The sequence below is a fragment of the Mus musculus genome, chromosome 12 (genome assembly GCF_000001635.26).
Source record: "Mus musculus strain C57BL/6J chromosome 12, GRCm38.p6 C57BL/6J".
NCBI lineage: Eukaryota > Metazoa > Chordata > Mammalia > Rodentia > Muridae > Mus > Mus musculus.
The window spans coordinates 103979327-103996200 of NC_000078.6; the positions used below are offsets into that span (position 1 = coordinate 103979327).

At 49.0% G+C, this 16874-nt stretch overlaps 1 protein-coding gene across 4 annotated transcripts; it reads right to left on the reverse strand.

The window, feature by feature from the left end:
- Positions 1 to 916: 916 nt before the first annotated feature.
- Serpina11 (serine (or cysteine) peptidase inhibitor, clade A (alpha-1 antiproteinase, antitrypsin), member 11) lies at positions 917 to 10642 on the reverse strand. 4 transcript variants are annotated; one of them, NM_001166350.1, is made up of 5 exons: positions 10563 to 10631; positions 6532 to 7183; positions 5209 to 5482; positions 3511 to 3658; positions 917 to 1234 (listed from the first exon to the last, which is right to left on the reverse strand). In NM_001166350.1, exons 2-5 carry the CDS (start codon positions 7181 to 7183, stop codon positions 1031 to 1033), a joined length of 1278 nt encoding a protein of 425 aa, NP_001159822.1. In that variant the 5' UTR covers positions 10563 to 10631; the 3' UTR covers positions 917 to 1030. The 4 variants fall into 4 exon arrangements, with proteins under 4 accessions (NP_001159822.1, NP_955018.2, XP_006516101.1 ...); NM_199314.2 differs by having other exon boundaries at positions 10535 to 10617; XM_006516038.3 differs by having other exon boundaries at positions 924 to 1234; positions 6532 to 6744; positions 10535 to 10642.
- Between the last annotated feature and the right edge of the window lie 6232 nt (positions 10643 to 16874).

Genomic DNA, 16874 nt, shown 5'->3' on the forward strand with positions numbered 1-16874 from the left:
TTCCTGTTTCTCTTCCAGCTATGGGGCGCCTCAGCAGAGAAGCCATTTTGACTATGAAACACTGCCATCCGGATGCAGTTTTCATAGGGTCAAATGTTGGCGAATACATAGATACGGTGACCAGCAATGCTGCAAACGGTTTGGTAAAACTCTACCAAAACAACAGTGACTTCACTAGCCAGCCACACACCTCAGGTCACTACTACGTATGAAGTTGCCTGTGGTGTGTGCTGTGGGGTTACAATAGCACTGGGGATCACAAAGAGGAACAAAGCCTGGGTACCCAGTCAGAATGGGAGTCATTAAGAAAGCAAGCAACACCAAATGCTGGTGGGTGTGTAGGGGAAGAGGACCCCCAGACAGTACTGGAGGGAATGTAAATTGGTCCTGACAATGTGGACATCATCGCTATGGAGGGTCCTCAAAACACTGAAACAGAAAATGCTCTAGGAAAGCTCTGTGTCAACATACCATAGTTTATCTACTGTGCTAGTTAAGTATGTACGTGTATGTATGTGTGTATGTGCAGGAGTACACCCCCACATTTATCCCACCTCCATCCTCCTGGCCTTATTCAGCCTTGGGACACCCCTTGCCTCGGAGGCTCTTTGTCTGCCTCTTCAATTCTGCGTCTCATGCTTTAGATCAATGGTGAAAGTCGTCCCTTCTCACACCCCTTTGCTTCACAGCTCATGGTCTGAAGCCCCCGTCAGCCCCAGATCCAACCTCCCCTCAAGGTAACACTGCAGGACGACGTCACCTGGCTTGCTCATTCCCATGTGTCCTTGGTGCCTTTTCCCATATCCCTCACCCTCAGGCTGTTCAGCAGGCATTTGCAACGGAGGTGGCAGGGTTGTGAAGCTGTGGAGCGATGACTAGAAGCTGCCCTGGACATCGCCCTCCTGCGAGCATGGCTCAGGGGACTTTGCACAGCCAAATTCAGATTTATTAGAACTGAAGCACAGGGGTCCTGCCATGCAGGGGGGTCCTGCCGTGCAGGTTGGGCCTTCCTGTGGCCTCCCCACCACAATTACCCAGCAGCTGGGTTGACCACTTTCCCCAAGAAGAGCAGACTCTGGGTGGTCACCTCCCAGAGCAGAAGCAGGAAGGGCCTGTTATAGTGGGCCTGTGGGGCTGATGTCATGTTCAGGGCTGGGGGCTGGGACAGGAGGCCAGAGGCAGCTGCAGCCTCAGTTCCCTTCTCGTTCATGTCCACGATGGCCTTGTGTGACACCTGGGAGAGAAGAGGACAGAGTCAGCACTCGTTCATGGTTCTGAGGGCAAAGATCACCTTCCCCAAGGTTTGGACAATGTCTCAGGGCCCCTTGGGTCCACCCTGCCTAAGAAACAACCCCAACTTATATATGTCACCTCCCTCAGCTGAGTACCCAGACACGTGGTGGCCTCAGCCCTACTCAGGAGCTAAGTGCCGTGCAGACTCAAACCCAGCAGCCACCTCCCAGAGCATTTCCTGGCATATAGGTCCACAGGGTGCAGGCTTCTTTGAGCTCCACTTACTCTTTCTTAATTCTCTCTGGCGTCTCATCTTCAAAATGGCTTGTGGCCGAAAGCAGGCCCTAATGCGCTAGGTAGAATTGAGCCCCATGTTGCCCTAAGCATAGAATATTAAAGGTCTCATTTCACAACTTCTTAGCAAGAAAGGACTCTGTGACTTTAAAAGAAGTGGGGAAAATAGTCTTGAGTTATTTTACCTCTGAAAAGGTCTATGAAAGATAGCCAAGGCAGGCAAGGTCACTGTAGAACATTCTTTGAAGTCTGTCATTTTCTTCTTGTCCACCACACAGGCTCACGTGCACACACGCATACATATACACCCTCCCACGCACATACGGGCACACCTTATACACACACGCTCAGACACAAGTCTACATCCCTGCTTTCTTGGGTGTGCATTTAGCTCTCTGTTGGAGGGTTAAGAGCCAAATACAAGCCAGAGTCCATTCCTTGTAAGGCCCTAACAAAGATTCCAATGACAAGGGACATCTCCGACCTAAGAAGAAGAGCCAAGCTAGGCTCTAGGAAGAGCCTGGACCACTTTCCTGGGGAAGACTATAGTTCCCGTTAGAGGGTTACAAATGCTTGTCCATCCCATGAGGCTTGTGCTGTCTTACATCAAGAGGGAACACAGCCTCTAACCATTGGCTGAACAGGGGACCTGCTCTTAGGCAGTGGCTGTGAGCCACTGTAGGCCTGTGGGGGATGGAAAGGTTACAAGCCACTGTATATTTCTCCTGTCTTCCTCTTCTCCTCTGAGAGAAGAATTTTCCCTTTCTTTTCCCTCCTGGAAGAATGCACAGGGAACAGATCTGTACCCAGTGTTACCAAGCAGGCTGCTTTTTGGATGCACTGTCTGCAAGATACGGGCCTCCTAGAGCTCAGTCCTCCGAACAAAGCTGCTGCCACCTTTATCAGACCATTTGTTACTGCCTACATGTGCCTGTCAGAATTGGGATGGCTGAGTGTTGACACTCTGTCACAGATGGAGGGAGGAAGAGAGCCGTCCAGCCCCTCATCTGAGATTCCAGCAGGTCCTCTCATCCATCTGTACGAAATTCTGCTCTATTTACATGTGGGTCGAGGTTGACAGAAGAAGGGCTCTTATCTAAGCTAAGTGAAGATTTTTCCATGTAAGCTGATTTGGGGTCACCTATTCTCCTGCCAGTAACCCTTCATCCTTGTCTAGAAGACTCAGTGGCTCCCCACATGAAATTTTACTTTGGTTTGCTGTAGGACCTACTGGAGAATAGGTGACATTATTTCCATCAAGTCTCACAATAAGCCTAGTTGTGCTAATGTACTGGGATGTAGGGGGGAGGTTTGTTACCATAGCAACGCTGACAGCTGCACCACCTGTCTATGCTCTATTACTTTTTTTTTAAGATTCATTTATTATATGTAAGTATACTGTAGCTGTCTTCAGACACTTTCTCTTTTCTCTCCGGCCCTGCTTGCTCCAGCCCAAAGGTTTATTTATTTATTATATGTAAGTACACTGTAGCTGTCTTCAGATACCCCAGAAGAGGGCATCAGATCTCATTCAGATGGTTGTGAGCCACCATGTGGTTGCTGGGATTTGAACTCAGGACCTCTGGAAGACCAGTTAGTGCTCTTAACCGCTGGGCCACCTCTCCAGGCCACTCTATCACTTTCTATAGCTATAATAAAGACAGATAGAGCTCCCGATGCCCAAAGGGGAATTATTTGGAATAAAAGACTGCTACCCCTCATCTGGCATAATTCAGGCTCTGTGAATGACCTCAAGCGTTCTACAGAACCCTACATCCCTGGAACCCTACATCCATCCCTGCCCCGACTGGTGCAGATCTAGGGAAGGGGAGATGGAAATGAAGTTGCCCATGAATAAAATCTGTAAAGACTGTGTGTTGAAAAGTCAGTCTAGGGAAAGGACTGGGGATCTTTTTTTTTTTAATGTACTTCATGTTGGAAGAAAAATATCCCTCGTCCCCAAGTTCACGTCCCCCACCTTACCCTGGAGACAGTTTTGTTGAGTTGCCCCATAATTCCTGATAAGTCAGCTTCCATGTCGAATAGGTTGCCAAGACCAATGAGGGGCAGGATCTCTTCCAGGTTGTAAGTTGCGGAAATTGAAAACCTTGGCAGGTGCAAATCCAACAGACTAGACAGAGAACCAGAGAAATGGTGCTGGGTGTTGCCTGGGCCCTGGCTGCTGACAGCCTGAGCTATGAGCGAGAGCAGGGTATACCAGCCTATGGGATGATCAGTCTTCCTGTGACATGATTTGCTGTGGTAGAATATCCCACTACCTATGCCCACCCAAACTTCCCTCCACATAGACCTCATGTGACTCATGGCTGGATCTGAGAAGTTTCCTGGCAGACAAAGCTGTCTGTCTTATCTTCCCTGTGTTTGTGGAGAGCTTTCTAGGTGCCAGGCACTAGCCAGAGTTTTGCAAGGCACCACTAATTAGAAGCACGGGGTACCAGGTTGAGTAAATACTGTTTGTGTATCCCACCCCCACATCTGAGTCATCTGCAGGTGCTTCGGGCTCAGTTTCCCAACTGTACCTTATATCCATTCATCGACACCATCCCAGTGCAAGCCACCATCACCCTGCTCCACCTGCCTGAGCATTTCTTAGAAAAAGGCAGACAGATGCCCCAGGGAGATGCCCACCCCCTGATATTGCTGCAAGCACCTAGAGAAGAGCACCATCCCATTGATAAACCTCTATCTCTGAAAATATTTACATTATAATTCATAGCAGTAGCAAAATTACAGTCATGAAGTAGCAACAAAAATAATTCTATGTTTGGGGTCACCACATGAGGAACTGTATTAAAAGGCCATAGCATTAGGAAGGTTGAGAACCGCTGACCCAGAGAGAGGGCCATGGCGTCTGAACCCAAGGCCTGCTTCTCCATCCTCACCATCAGACTCTCATGTCCCCTTGGATGAATGCAGAAATTTCTTTTAACTCAGAGTAAATCTACCTCATTTCACTGAGACTACTATGTTTTCCCCTTATTTATTTGCTAATTGCCAGGGCTCCCTTAATAACCAACACTCTTGGGAATAGCCCACTTGTAGACCATTCAGTCCATACTACATTTATCACAGCCAGCCCACAGTAGGTGGTACCATCCCTGGCCTGGTGGTCTGGAGTTCTATAAGAAAAGAGGCTGAGCAAGCCATGAGGAACAAGCCAGTAAGCAGTACCCAGCCATGGCCTCTGCATCAGCTCCTTCCTCCAGATTCCAGGAGACTTGGTCATCTTTAGTAATTGTTCTTGTAATTATTATTATTATTATTATTATTATTATTATTATTATTATTATCATCATCATCATCATCATTATCATTATCAGACTTAGCTACCTCATGATACTAAATTATTATGAAAAAGAAGTAAGTAAGAGGAAAATACCCTAAGAAGGGATGAAAAGACAATCTAGAAAGCACTTATATTTTAGTACTAGTTTAAGTACTCAGATACTGGCTCTGTTTGTCTCCCATACCCCCATGCAGTAGGTAGCATATCTTTGTTTTAAGGGCTGAGGAAATCTGCAGCCCAAAGACAAGAAGAAGACATTTGTGAAGTCAAGGGTGAGATAGTGAGCAAACCCAGGAGATGGGCGCTTGGGGCTAAAGCTGAACAGACTTGGCCCAGCTCTTAAGAAAGACCAGGCAGTACCTTGGGGCACCTACCTGGGCAGGAACCGCTGGCCCCACCTTCTCAGCGTCTCTGGCTGGAGGGCAGCCTCTACCTGCTGCATCTTCCCAGGGTCAGGGAGGACCAGCAGCAGCAAGGCGGTGCCACTGTACTCGATCTGGAGGACAGTGCACGACGCCTCCTGGTCGTACAGGAACCTGTGCATTTCCTTCTGTCGCATCATGGGAATTCGGAGTGGCGTCCTCTGGTCCAGGGAGAAGCTCTCCTGCTTCCGGGTCTGGTAGCGATCAAAGGGATGCTTGCACTTGGCTGAGGGTAAAAAAAAGCCACAGAACCACAAGCACATAGGCAAGAGAGCAACTCGGGGAGATATCCACAAGGTCATGCAGAAAGGTGACATCCTCTGGAATGTCTTAAGTATCAGGGCCCAAAGCCAGGAGGCACGAGAGCAATTCCCTGGGGTAAGTGACCTACGGCTATGCTGAACTGAGAGAATTTATCTACAAAGCACACACAGGGTGCTCCTGCCTTCCTTGTACAAGGTATAATTTTTATTATTTTAAAGAAAATTTTATTTTTATTTTGTATGTAAGTCTACGTACCATGTATGTGCAGTGCCCAAGGAGGCCAGAAGAGGGCACCATATCCCTTGGATATGGAGTTATACACAGTTGTCACAAATTGAATCCCGGTTCTCTGGAAGAGCAACCAGTGGTCTTAACTACTGAGCCCCCAAACCACTGTCTCTTAAGTCATCAGGAATGAATAAAAAGCATGTATTTCTTAGTAAGGTAGTAGGCATGAGTTGATTGAAGCAGTCTGATTTCTAGAACCATAAAGCTGGGACTGGCAGCCTGATTCGGACGGCACAGCTCAGGTTATGTGGAAATGTGACATCCACCTCTCGGACCAGATGCCTCAGTGTCTGCAAAGAGCTTCAAGCTGGCATGGTGGCCCACACCTGCAAAGTCAGCCCTCAGGAAGCTGAGGCAAGAGAAGCCATCTCCTTAGCCTCCCCACCCCCCTCTCTCATTCATTCATTCATTCGAGTCAGAATCTCTCTATGCAATCCAGGCTGATATCAACTTGTAATAAATATTCCTACCTCTAGGAGTGGAGGGATGTGCCTCCACACTGAATAGATACACACTTTCTGGAAAGTCGACCCTTACACCCAGGCCAGGTTCTCTGCTGAGACTTCTGTGATCCATATCTACATCGTCCCTCTGAACTCTCTTTTCTCTTTTGCTACTTCCACAAGAGACATGAGCTACACAAGAGTAGGAAACTGTCTTATTCACACCTGGCAGGCCCTTTACTTACAGAGAGGGCCATATTTCTGCCCGGGGAAGTCTCACCTTTGAAGAAGATGTAGTTCAAGAGAACCATGAGAGTGTCATGGCTGAACTCCGGGAGACAGCCCACCACCTGCCCGTAGGTCTGCTTCCTCACTAGGTCATTGATCTGCTGCCCTGTGGCAGCTGCTTCTGTGAAGTTGGCAGAAAAGGCCAGAGCTCCATACAGTTCCTTGGCACTGTCCAGAAAACGTTGCTGAGGCTTCAGCTGTCTGTCTAGGAACAGGAAATGTCCCAGTTTCAGTTCCAGTTTGGGGCTGGGGAGGTCAAGAGTGTGCAGGAGGCTCTGGAAACCCCGGTGGACGTCAGCTGCTGGGGTCTCTGTGAGGTTGAAGCCCAGGCTCTCCAGAATTTGAGTCTGGGTGTCAGCATGTGCCCCAAGAGACAGCAGAGCCAGGCTGCTGGAGAGGCTCACAGGGGAGAAAAGGATGTTTCCCGCTACTTCCTCTGCTAGTTGCTTGTATAGACGCAAAGCAAAATTCGTAATGGTGGGTGTGACCTTGTGATAGGCGGGTGCTGGCTCCAGGGACTGGTGACTGGCTGGTTGAGATGCCCCCAGACTCTTATCTCCATGGGCAGAAAATGGCTGACAATGGACAGGAAGCAGGACCTCGGCTACCAGCAGCCACAGCCACAGCCACACTGGCCCCATCATCTGAAAAGATGAGGAACACATTGGTCTACTTGGTAGATGACACCATTACCCCCTGATCTTACATTAAAGCCACCATCTGTACCTAATCCCTTGCTGCAGAGAACAAGGGAAGGAGAGGGGTATATGTGTGTGCAACTGGGATTCCAGCTGGAAAAATAGATCCTTCAGTCCTTCTTCCTTCCTTCCTTCCTTCCTTCCTTCCTTCCTTCCTTCCTTCCTTCCTTCCTTCCTTCCTTCCTTCCTTCCTTCCCTCCCTCCTTCCTTCCTTCCCTCCTTCCCTCCTTCCCTCCTTCCCTCCCTCCCCCCTTCCCTCCCTCCTCCTCCACTCCCTTTTTCCCTCCTTCCTCCTCTCTCTTCCTCTTCCTTCCCTCCCTCCCTCCTTCCTCCCCTCCCTGCCTCTCCTTCATCCCCCTGTCTCTTCCTTTCCCCCACTCTCTCCTGTTCTCCTCTCCCTCTTTTCCCCTGTTCATTCTCTTCTCTTGCTCTATCTTTCATTCCTTTTTTCTTCTCTCCCTCTTTCCTTCCATCTTATTATTATTATTATTATTATATTTTTTGCATTCTTCTGGACCCAGTTGTTTTTGCAATTGTATATAATATCTAAAGGTGTGCCAGACACTGAGTATCTTGTGGATTAAAGGAATTAACACAACCCCAAGAGTCTCAGAGTTTAGGGTAGTGGTTCTCAACCTTTCCAATGCTGTGGCCCTTTCATGCAGCTCTTCATGTTGTGTGACCCCCAACCATAACATTATTTCATTGCTACTTCATACCTGCAATTTTGCTACTGCTATGAATTGTAATGTAAATGTTTGGTATGCATGTGTGAGCCCCTGCCAAGCCTGTGGTTGCAGCCCATAGGCTGAGAGCCACTGGTTTAGGGCATGGTGGAGGTGACATCCAGGGAGAGGCCCTGCACCTGAGGCTTACATTAGCTTGGATCAGCAATCAAACCCACAGCGATGAGAGCAGCCTCAGAAGGAGGAGGACTGATGGTTCCTGGAAGAAGAGCTGAAGGAGGGATGGGCTCCATTTCCACAGCTCCACTCCCTGAAAACCACCTACTCTGTGCCAAGACAGAAACACCCACGTGTAAGGATGCAGGGGCTTGGAAAACATCTATTACTAATTGAGTTTTGCCTGTACAAATTCATTTGCCTAGCTCGCAGCACTTAAAACCTCATAATGCTGCTTTGCTTATAAGTGAAGACATTACAGATATAAGTAAGTAAGATGGGGTCATTTAAGTGGGGCCTTAACCCTGCATGAGTAATGTCTGTGAAAGAAGGGACTTGGGTTTCTGAGAAGTATCCCAGGAGGATCCTGGGGAAGATGCAGGCAGAGATGAGACCCCAATGCAAACCACACAATTCTGAAGGTTATAGCAACCAGGGGTCAGGGAGGGGCCTGGAATAGGTTCTCCTGCACAGTCTCCGAAGGGCACAACCATCACTTTGATGGTAATGTTAGACTTCCAGTTTCCAGAAGTGCAAGGCAAAAAACATCTGTTTAAACCCCTGCTCCTTTGTGCAGAGGCAGCCCCCTTCATGCAAGTGCCAAGTGTCTTATGTTCTAATTTAAATTATGAGATGCGTTGGAATAGCCATTGGTCACCTTGACAGGGTTCATGGAGAGGTAGGAGCAAGAAGGGCAAGATGAGAGCAGCAGTGGAGGGGCCGAGCCTACAGTGTGGACAAAGCAAGGCTCACCCCACTTTGCTCCACTTCCTTCTTTTCCCCTCACAGGTGTCCCTCACCCCACAGCCCTGCAGAGGACATACTGCCCCTACCCTTCTTCAGCCTGGAGTCTTCTGGACCCTGAGACCTTCCTGCATCCCTTCACACCAGCCCTTCTACCTTCTAATGACACAGCGGCTACACGCTGATCTTTGTTCCTAGTTTGTCCTGAAAGCATCCACACCGCGATCAACACCGTCTGAGCATTTTGCTCATATGATGGTCTTTGGCTCAATGTCACCTGCTGGAGCGAAAGGAGGGGAGAGGCAGATGGAACACGGCTCCTGGGTGCTCAACCAGATTACAGGCGCCACATGTTCACAGAAGGTGAGAGCTACTTGCTGGCTAAAGTAAGGCTGGCATCTCCTAAGGTCACATCCTCCCTCCAGCACCAGCTCCATGTATGGCGCTTAAGGACAGTGTTTCCTGCTTGGGACTTTCCTTAGATGGAAGTACCAGAGGAAGATGTGGAATGATGGTTGAATAATGATGTTGAATAATTGGTCTGCCCTGGTAAAGTAAGGGCAGAAAATTTGAGGGAGCCACTCATGGCCATTGATGTCGGCACCTTCCTGACCCTGCTACCCCACATCCCAAGGTGACTCGCAGAAGGATGTGGTTTCCAAGGAAGAATGAACTGCAGCCAGGCCGGTCTGGGCTTGAACTGGGGCTCTGCAGTTACTCAATGTGTGATACTATCTCTGCAACACAGGGCCTCCATTTGCAAAATCCATGTGGCAATGTCACCCCTCTCTTGTGCTTTACGAAGTCTAACTTGCAAAGCACCAGCAAGTAAGAAAAACAGTACAGGAGACTTTGTTCCATTTCTACCTAGGCTGGGTGTACTGGGGCTCTAGTGCACTTAACTCTGTTCCCAGGCAGATTCTCGGAGAAAAAGCAGAAGCCTGTGGCTGAGTTCTGACCTTCTTGTTTCTAAGTGTTTGTTTAAGCGCTGGGTACATCGGTCACATTGCATCACTGGCCTGCAGATGGAGGTGTTTACAAATGCGTGGGGGAGAGAGAGCATCGACAGGCGATGAGCAACCCGGGTAAGCGATGATTGTGTTACCGCTGCTTCCCACCTGCCACTCAAACACCTGGAAGCGATTGAAATGCCAACAGTCACAGTCTTCCTCTGATGCTGGGACAGTTTGCTGTCTGTCCTTTAAACCAATGCTCCTGAGACCCTGGAGTCACAGAGACTTTTAACCCAGCTGTGTACACAGGGAAACTGCAGCTTAGGATTGACAGGGCTCAGCTCCAGACCTGGGCTTCTGTGCATGTGCTTGTTGCCATACCCGAGTTCCTGGTAAAGGTGCCACTTAGCTTCCAGCTGTTTTTGTGTTGGTTTGCCAGGATTATTGGCAGCTCATATGTCAAGATTCCCTAGGGCTGAATTTTCCAGAGACGGTCCCTGAAAACCTGTAACTCTACCTTCAAGATTTTTTAGGCAGGACTCATTGTCCCTGTCTTTCCCTCTAAAGCTGATGGTAGGTAGGGTAGGTAGGTAGATAGGTAGGTAAACAGTCAGACAGTCAGATAGATAGATAGATAGATAGATAGATAGATAGATAGATAGATAGATAGATAGATAGATAGATAGATGATAGCCTACCTTCATTTTGGGTACAGGGCATACTCACAGAGAAGTCACCCAGGTGGGCCCAGCTCCACAGTCCCGTAATGCCTCCTGCCCACAGGGTGATAGTGTTGGAAGACCATAGCAGCAGACTGGTCGATATTTGTCAGGTCAGTTCCTGGAACTGACGGGAAGGCAAATAGGACAAATGGGACTTTTTTTTTTAAAGTGTATGTCCTGGCTGCTGGTACCACAAACAAGCAAGTGACTTGTGCCCCATTCTGTCTGAGGGTGTTGTGCCATTGGTGGTGATGGGGGTCAGGGAGTGTTGGAGATGCTGACATGTAAACGGGAGCTTTGTAGGAACCAGGATCCAGTGAGACCTTGAGGAAGTGTGGCCACTGCTACTTCACAGAGAGACGCACGACACCAAGTGACTTGCTCTCAAGTCACTCTCTGAGCCGTTGCCACCATACCAAGCATCCCATCATTTTTTTCCGGGCACTTTAAATCTAATCTGTGTAGATGGTGGAAGGTTCTGGAGAGAAGGTTAGTGAGTGTTGAAAGACTAGGTAGTGGGCACTGGAGCCGTGACTCAGAGGCAGAAAACACGTACTGCTTTTTCAAAGGACCTGAGTTTGGTTCCCAACACCTACATTGAGTGGCTCACAACTGCCTGTAACTCCAGCTCCAGGAGATCTGATGCCAAGGTTTATTTTGTTTAAGAGATGGTCGCGCCCTGATGAGACAGAGTTGACTTTTTATTTTTGTTTGTGTGTCTGTGTTTGGGGGAGGGGGGTGCCATGTTCACATGGAGGGCAGAGGGCAGACCCAGAGGGTGTCATTCCTCAGGAGCTATCCGCCTTGTTTTATGAGGCAGGGTCTCACACAAGACCCTAGGGTCTCACACTAGGCCCTAAGGTTCACTGATTGGACGATGCTGGCGGCCCAGAAAACCCCAGGGATTGCTGCTTCCCCAGTGATATTGCAAGCACGCACCATCACACCTAGCATTTTACATGCACTCTGGGAATCTGACCTCAGGTTTCCAGGGCTGCACTTGACCAACTCAGCTATACCCTCAAGCCCCTTTGTAAGCTTTCTTACCCAACTTGTGTCTTGATCTGATAAGACTAATAACATTGTAACACAGAGGAATGGATACAGAAAATGTGGTACATTTACATAATGGAATACTACTCAGCTATTAAAAAATGAATTTATGAAATTCCTAGGCAAATGGATGGACCTGGAGGGTATCATCCTGAGTGAAGTAACCCAATCATAGAGGAACTCGCACAATATGTACTCACTGATAAGTGGATATTAGCCCAGAAACTTAGGATACCCAAGATATAAGATACAACTTGCCAAAGGCATGAAATTCAAGAAGAACGAAGACCAAAGTGTGGACACTTCACCCTTTCTTAGAAATGGGAACAAAAGACCCATGGAAGGAGTTACAGAGACAAAATTTGGAGCTGTGACGAAAGGATGGACCATCTAGTGATTGCCATATGCAGGGATCCATCCCATAATCAGCTTCCAAATGCTGACACCATTGCATACACTAGCAAGTTTTTGCTGAAAGGACCCAGATATAGCTCTCTCTTGTGAGACTATGCCGGGGCCTAGCAAACACAGAAGTGGATAATCACAGTCAGCTATTGGATGGGTCACACGGCCCCCAATGGAGGAGCTAGAGAAATTACCCAAGGAGCTAAAGGGAACTGCAACCCTATAGGTGGAACAACAATATGAACTAACCAGTACCCGGGAGCTCTTGTCTTTAGCTGCATATGTATCAAAAGATGGCCTAGTCGGCCATCACTGCAAAGAGAGGCCCATTGGACTTGCAAACTTTATATGCCCCAGTACAGGGGAACGCCAGGGCCAAAAAGGGGGAGTGGGTGGGTAGGGGATTGGGGGGGGTGGGTATGGGGGACCTTTGGGATAGCATTGAAAATGTAAACGAGGAAAATACCTAATAAAAAAAAGGAGACACCTCAATAAAACTTATAACATTGTAACGTTAAAAAGGAGACAGCTGGTAACTTTCAGCTCCTCTCTTCATCTTGAACGTCTCTTCAGACCCTCTCTCTCAGGGAGAGAGCTGGAGATGCTCTCAAGTTCCTGCCACACAGAACCTGCAAACAGCTGAGTGGGTGGAGGTGCTTGTGCCACGCCGGGCCACCTGGATTTCAACAGGGAAAGTGAGAATGGACATTTGCCCTGTCTCTTTTCCCACCGCGGCTGTACGCAGGGTCCTGTGGGGAGCAGAAGACACGGTGTGGGAGAGGTGGAGTCAGGCCCGAGCTGTGGGGAGGCGAGGTCACGTGCCCATGTGCCCTCACCTGGGACCAGGCTCTGGTGTCCCCTCACTGGAGCTCCTTATGAGGATTCTGGTACTGTCTTTTCCAGCCGAGCCTCAGCACTGTATGCTCTGAGAGTAAAGCTTTGCTCCCTACGACACCACCACGGCACCACTCAAAAGGCTGTTCCCTCTTTTTGAGATCCACTTCCTGTTCTGTAAGGGGCAAATACCTTTGTTTTGCAGGTTGCCCTCAGAGAGAGTGGAGACGACACATGACAGAGTGTGCCAGAGGTGCCCAACGCATGTAACTTCCTGGTAGCTTGACTTTCTGGGTATCCTATCAGTCAGTATGATAGAATTGGCTGCACCCGCTAATAAGCCTCTCTGTTCCTTTTTCCAGGAATCTCCCCTCCACTCATCGACCACTTCCTAGAACCAAAGGCATGTATGGACTCCCAGCTCCCAGAATGGCCGCTTTGAGTCCTGCTTTGCTGCCTGGTTCTCTAGACTGCTCACTTGCGGGGCCTGCCCCCAACACAGGCACCTCTCACTGGCTCGACCAGCGAAGCCTTGGGTTTTTATTGATGACCAAGCATCTCTGCCTGTGACAGAGCACTGGATCCCAGCCCTGGCCGCACTAACCTCATCTCTCCCTTACGTTGACTGCAGGCCTGGCAGTGCCCACCTGTTCTCCGTTCTAAACTGTGTTCATCTCCCCTTTGGCAGTCTCCAGAGAGCCCGTTTCTCCCAGATGCTCACAGGATGTCACTGCTCTGCCAAGCTCATACCTCACCTCCCACCCCTGAAACTCTGCTCTTGCCTCACCCCAAACAACTGCTGATAAGCAAAGGAACCCCGTTTCTTTCCTGCACACTCTGTCTCCTGCCTAGAATGACATTCCCGCCCCTTCTACTTCTCAGACAGACGCCAGCGCCTACTTCAGAAAACCACCCCCTATGTCTATCTCTGCCCCGGGCTGTGTCACTTCCTCTGGGCATGCTTGTAACACAGTGTGTCATCACACTCTTCTCAAGCTGGCTTGCAGAATGCTTTTGGTCTGTGGGATCTTTGTGGCAATAACCCACACAACTGGTGCTGGTGTCTGTTGTGTTGGCACAGGGCAGGCACATGGGTGTGCTGCAGATACACACATTTGCTACACAGAAACTCACTTCGTCACATTGATGACCAATTGGCAACGAAGAGATTCTGGAAGAGGAGGTGACATGTGACCCAGCTGAGTATCCACTGCTGAGAGTACCAGGCAGGGTCACACAGATGGCCTTATTTAAACTCCATGAAAGATGAAACAAAACAAAAACTAGTAATTATGGAGAAATACTTGTAAGGAAGAAAAGGGGCTGCGAGAGGGCAGGGGGGAGTAACCAGAATGCATTGCATACATGGATAAAGTTGTCTAAGAACAGACCTTATTAATAGTAAAAGAGACCCCCATTCTCTGTCAGTATGGTATGGCTAACCACAACAGCAGAGAAAGGAATTGTGATGAATAGGCCAGTTGTGAACAAGTGGCTTATGATTTTCAACACTGGCCACCCCACACGTTAGGTCCTGGGCCACATGCCTGCTTCATGTTATCACGCCAATCTTAGAAGCTATCACAAAGCAAGTGATGTTGCCATTATATGTGGGCTCCTTCAGGCTGCAGAGAAGAGGTGTGCTATCACCTGGAAGCAAGCTCACACCATTGAGCAGGCTCTTCTGTAGCCCATTCTTAGCTTCAGGAAGGATGGCAGATGGTGGGTATCAGGTGTCATGGGTGTCTCTGAGAATGGGAGTGTAGGGAGGTGGGTGGAAGACATTCTGCATAGATGCCCACCGTTCTCCACAGCTCCCAGCTTAGCAGAACCATCCTTGCTCCCCATCTTCTAGACAAAAGCCTCCGTAAGAGCACCAGTACATGGGCAGTGCTCCCTGAGCACCGGTGATCTGGGACAAGTCTTCCTCAGCATTCTCAGTGTGCTTGCTCACTGGGCAACTTGATGACGTGGGGCCGGGTGGGGTGGGGTGTGGGCTCTTAAGAGTGGGGACAAAGCACATGGAGATTAAACAGAGTCCTAAAGGATGCACAGTCGGGATGGGGCAGGGCTGCCTTTCCATTCTGTCTCAAAGAGTCTGAACTGTAGCCCTTTTCCCTGAGCTTGGTCCCTTCTGCCTCTTGCCTGCATGCTGGGCACCTATCTTGCTCATGAGTTCCCCAATGTCAGACCCCAGAAGCAGCTCTTACCGGTGTCTTGTGCCCTGTGGGACAGAGACACAAGTTGAAGCCATAACGGTGCACTCGGTGGTCTTCCCAATGCTGGTACTTACACAAGTGCTTTCAGCCCATGTGAGCAGCCTCTGTCTCAGCAAGTGTTAGCTCGTCCCTTCTTCCTCCTACCTCACTGTAAACTCCACAATGTGGGAGTGATTCTTGACCACACCCCAGCCTCAGGACTGCTTCTGCCCATAGTAGGTACTCAGTTCAGTTCAAGGCCTGCAGACTGATTCAACATCCACTTAGAAGTTCTGAATGCCCAGAGCCCTAGCCAGGGTACCCCGCATGGTTTACAATATTTAAAATATTCCTACACAGACAGGAATGGGCAGCCATTGTTTTATTTACATTCTAAGCTGCTTTGGTAGCGGCCACGGAGCCAGCTCAGCTCTGCATCGTGAAGGCTGCTTAACACTGAAGAGCCCATGTTCTGCACACCCTGCTCAAGCAGAATATACAGGAAGTGGGGACATCAAATGGTTTAAACAAAAAAGGACGGCTCATTGAGGAGATGTCTGATGTGTAGGACATAGAGCTTGGTTAGAATAATAGTTACTCGTCTTGTGGTCCTGGCCAATAAACAACCTGGAAAAACCAGCATAAGAAAGGAAAGGTCTGTTCGGTGTAATGGATCAAGGGTACAGTGCAGAGAAGTTTCGGTGGCTGGAGCTTGAGGCAGTGGGTCGCACTGCATCCGTAGACACAAAGAAGAGAGTAACGAATGCTCTCTGTAGAGCTGACAGTCAATCCTGACCATCACAACTAGAAACGTTGGACAAGTGACTCTGGAACTGTAGGAACAGCCCAGAGCCTGGTACTCTGGGTTCAGTACTGGGAATCTATAGTTTGACTGTTCACTGAGATGCCTTTTGGAGATGATGTCATCCTGATTTCTATTAGCTCTATCTTCCTTTAGAATACCTGTTAGTCAAATTTGGTAGGACAGTCATGCCAAGCTTAGTCATTCTTGATGTTCTGTTACTGATGATTTTGAACTCATGGACCAGCCCATGGGGACAAGGTTTTCCGATTCACACCTCACATACATTCAAGCCTCCCAACCTGCACTTTGCTTGCTTCCCAGCAGAGGGCGCCGAAACCCAACTTTCTTCTGTAAGCCTGCATACATCTCTCTGGTTTGATATCTCTCTCTCTCTCTCTCTCTCTCTCTCTCTCTCTCTCTCTCTCTCTCTCTCTCTCTCTCTCTCTCTCTCTCTCTCTCTCTCTCTCTCTCTCTCTCTTTCTCTCTCTCTCTCTCTAGATATAGATATAGATGATATAGATGTAGATGTAGATATAGATATATTCTTTTCTATGTAACAGCCTGGAAAATCCAGCATTGGGATGCAGGGCGGGGGAAGGGGGGAGATGGGGGACACCAGTGCCTTCAGAAAAAGAACCTGAGCTTTGCTAAAGGTTGCAGGGGACATGCCAGTGCTGTGAAATGAAGTGGCCAGGAGCCCACACAGGACACCTGGCAGTGGGGGCGGGGCTGTGAAGGCAGGGAGCTGCCTCTGCCTCCAGGGCCCAGGGGGCATTCAGTGTGGCTTTCAGGATATGCCAAGCTGTTGTCAATATAAACAGCCACAGTCAGGGTGTCTTGGGGCCAGAAAGGTGGCCACATTGGAGAGGTCTTTACAACCCATTCTGCACTGACACTTGATATGTTCCTGCTTAAGAAACCCAGTGAGGTTCCCATTCCCATCCCTTGCCTGGCCTAGGCGGCTTCCCAGGCAGTGTGTGTTCCTGTGTCACCCTCTCTCCATTTACCTGCACGCCCATAA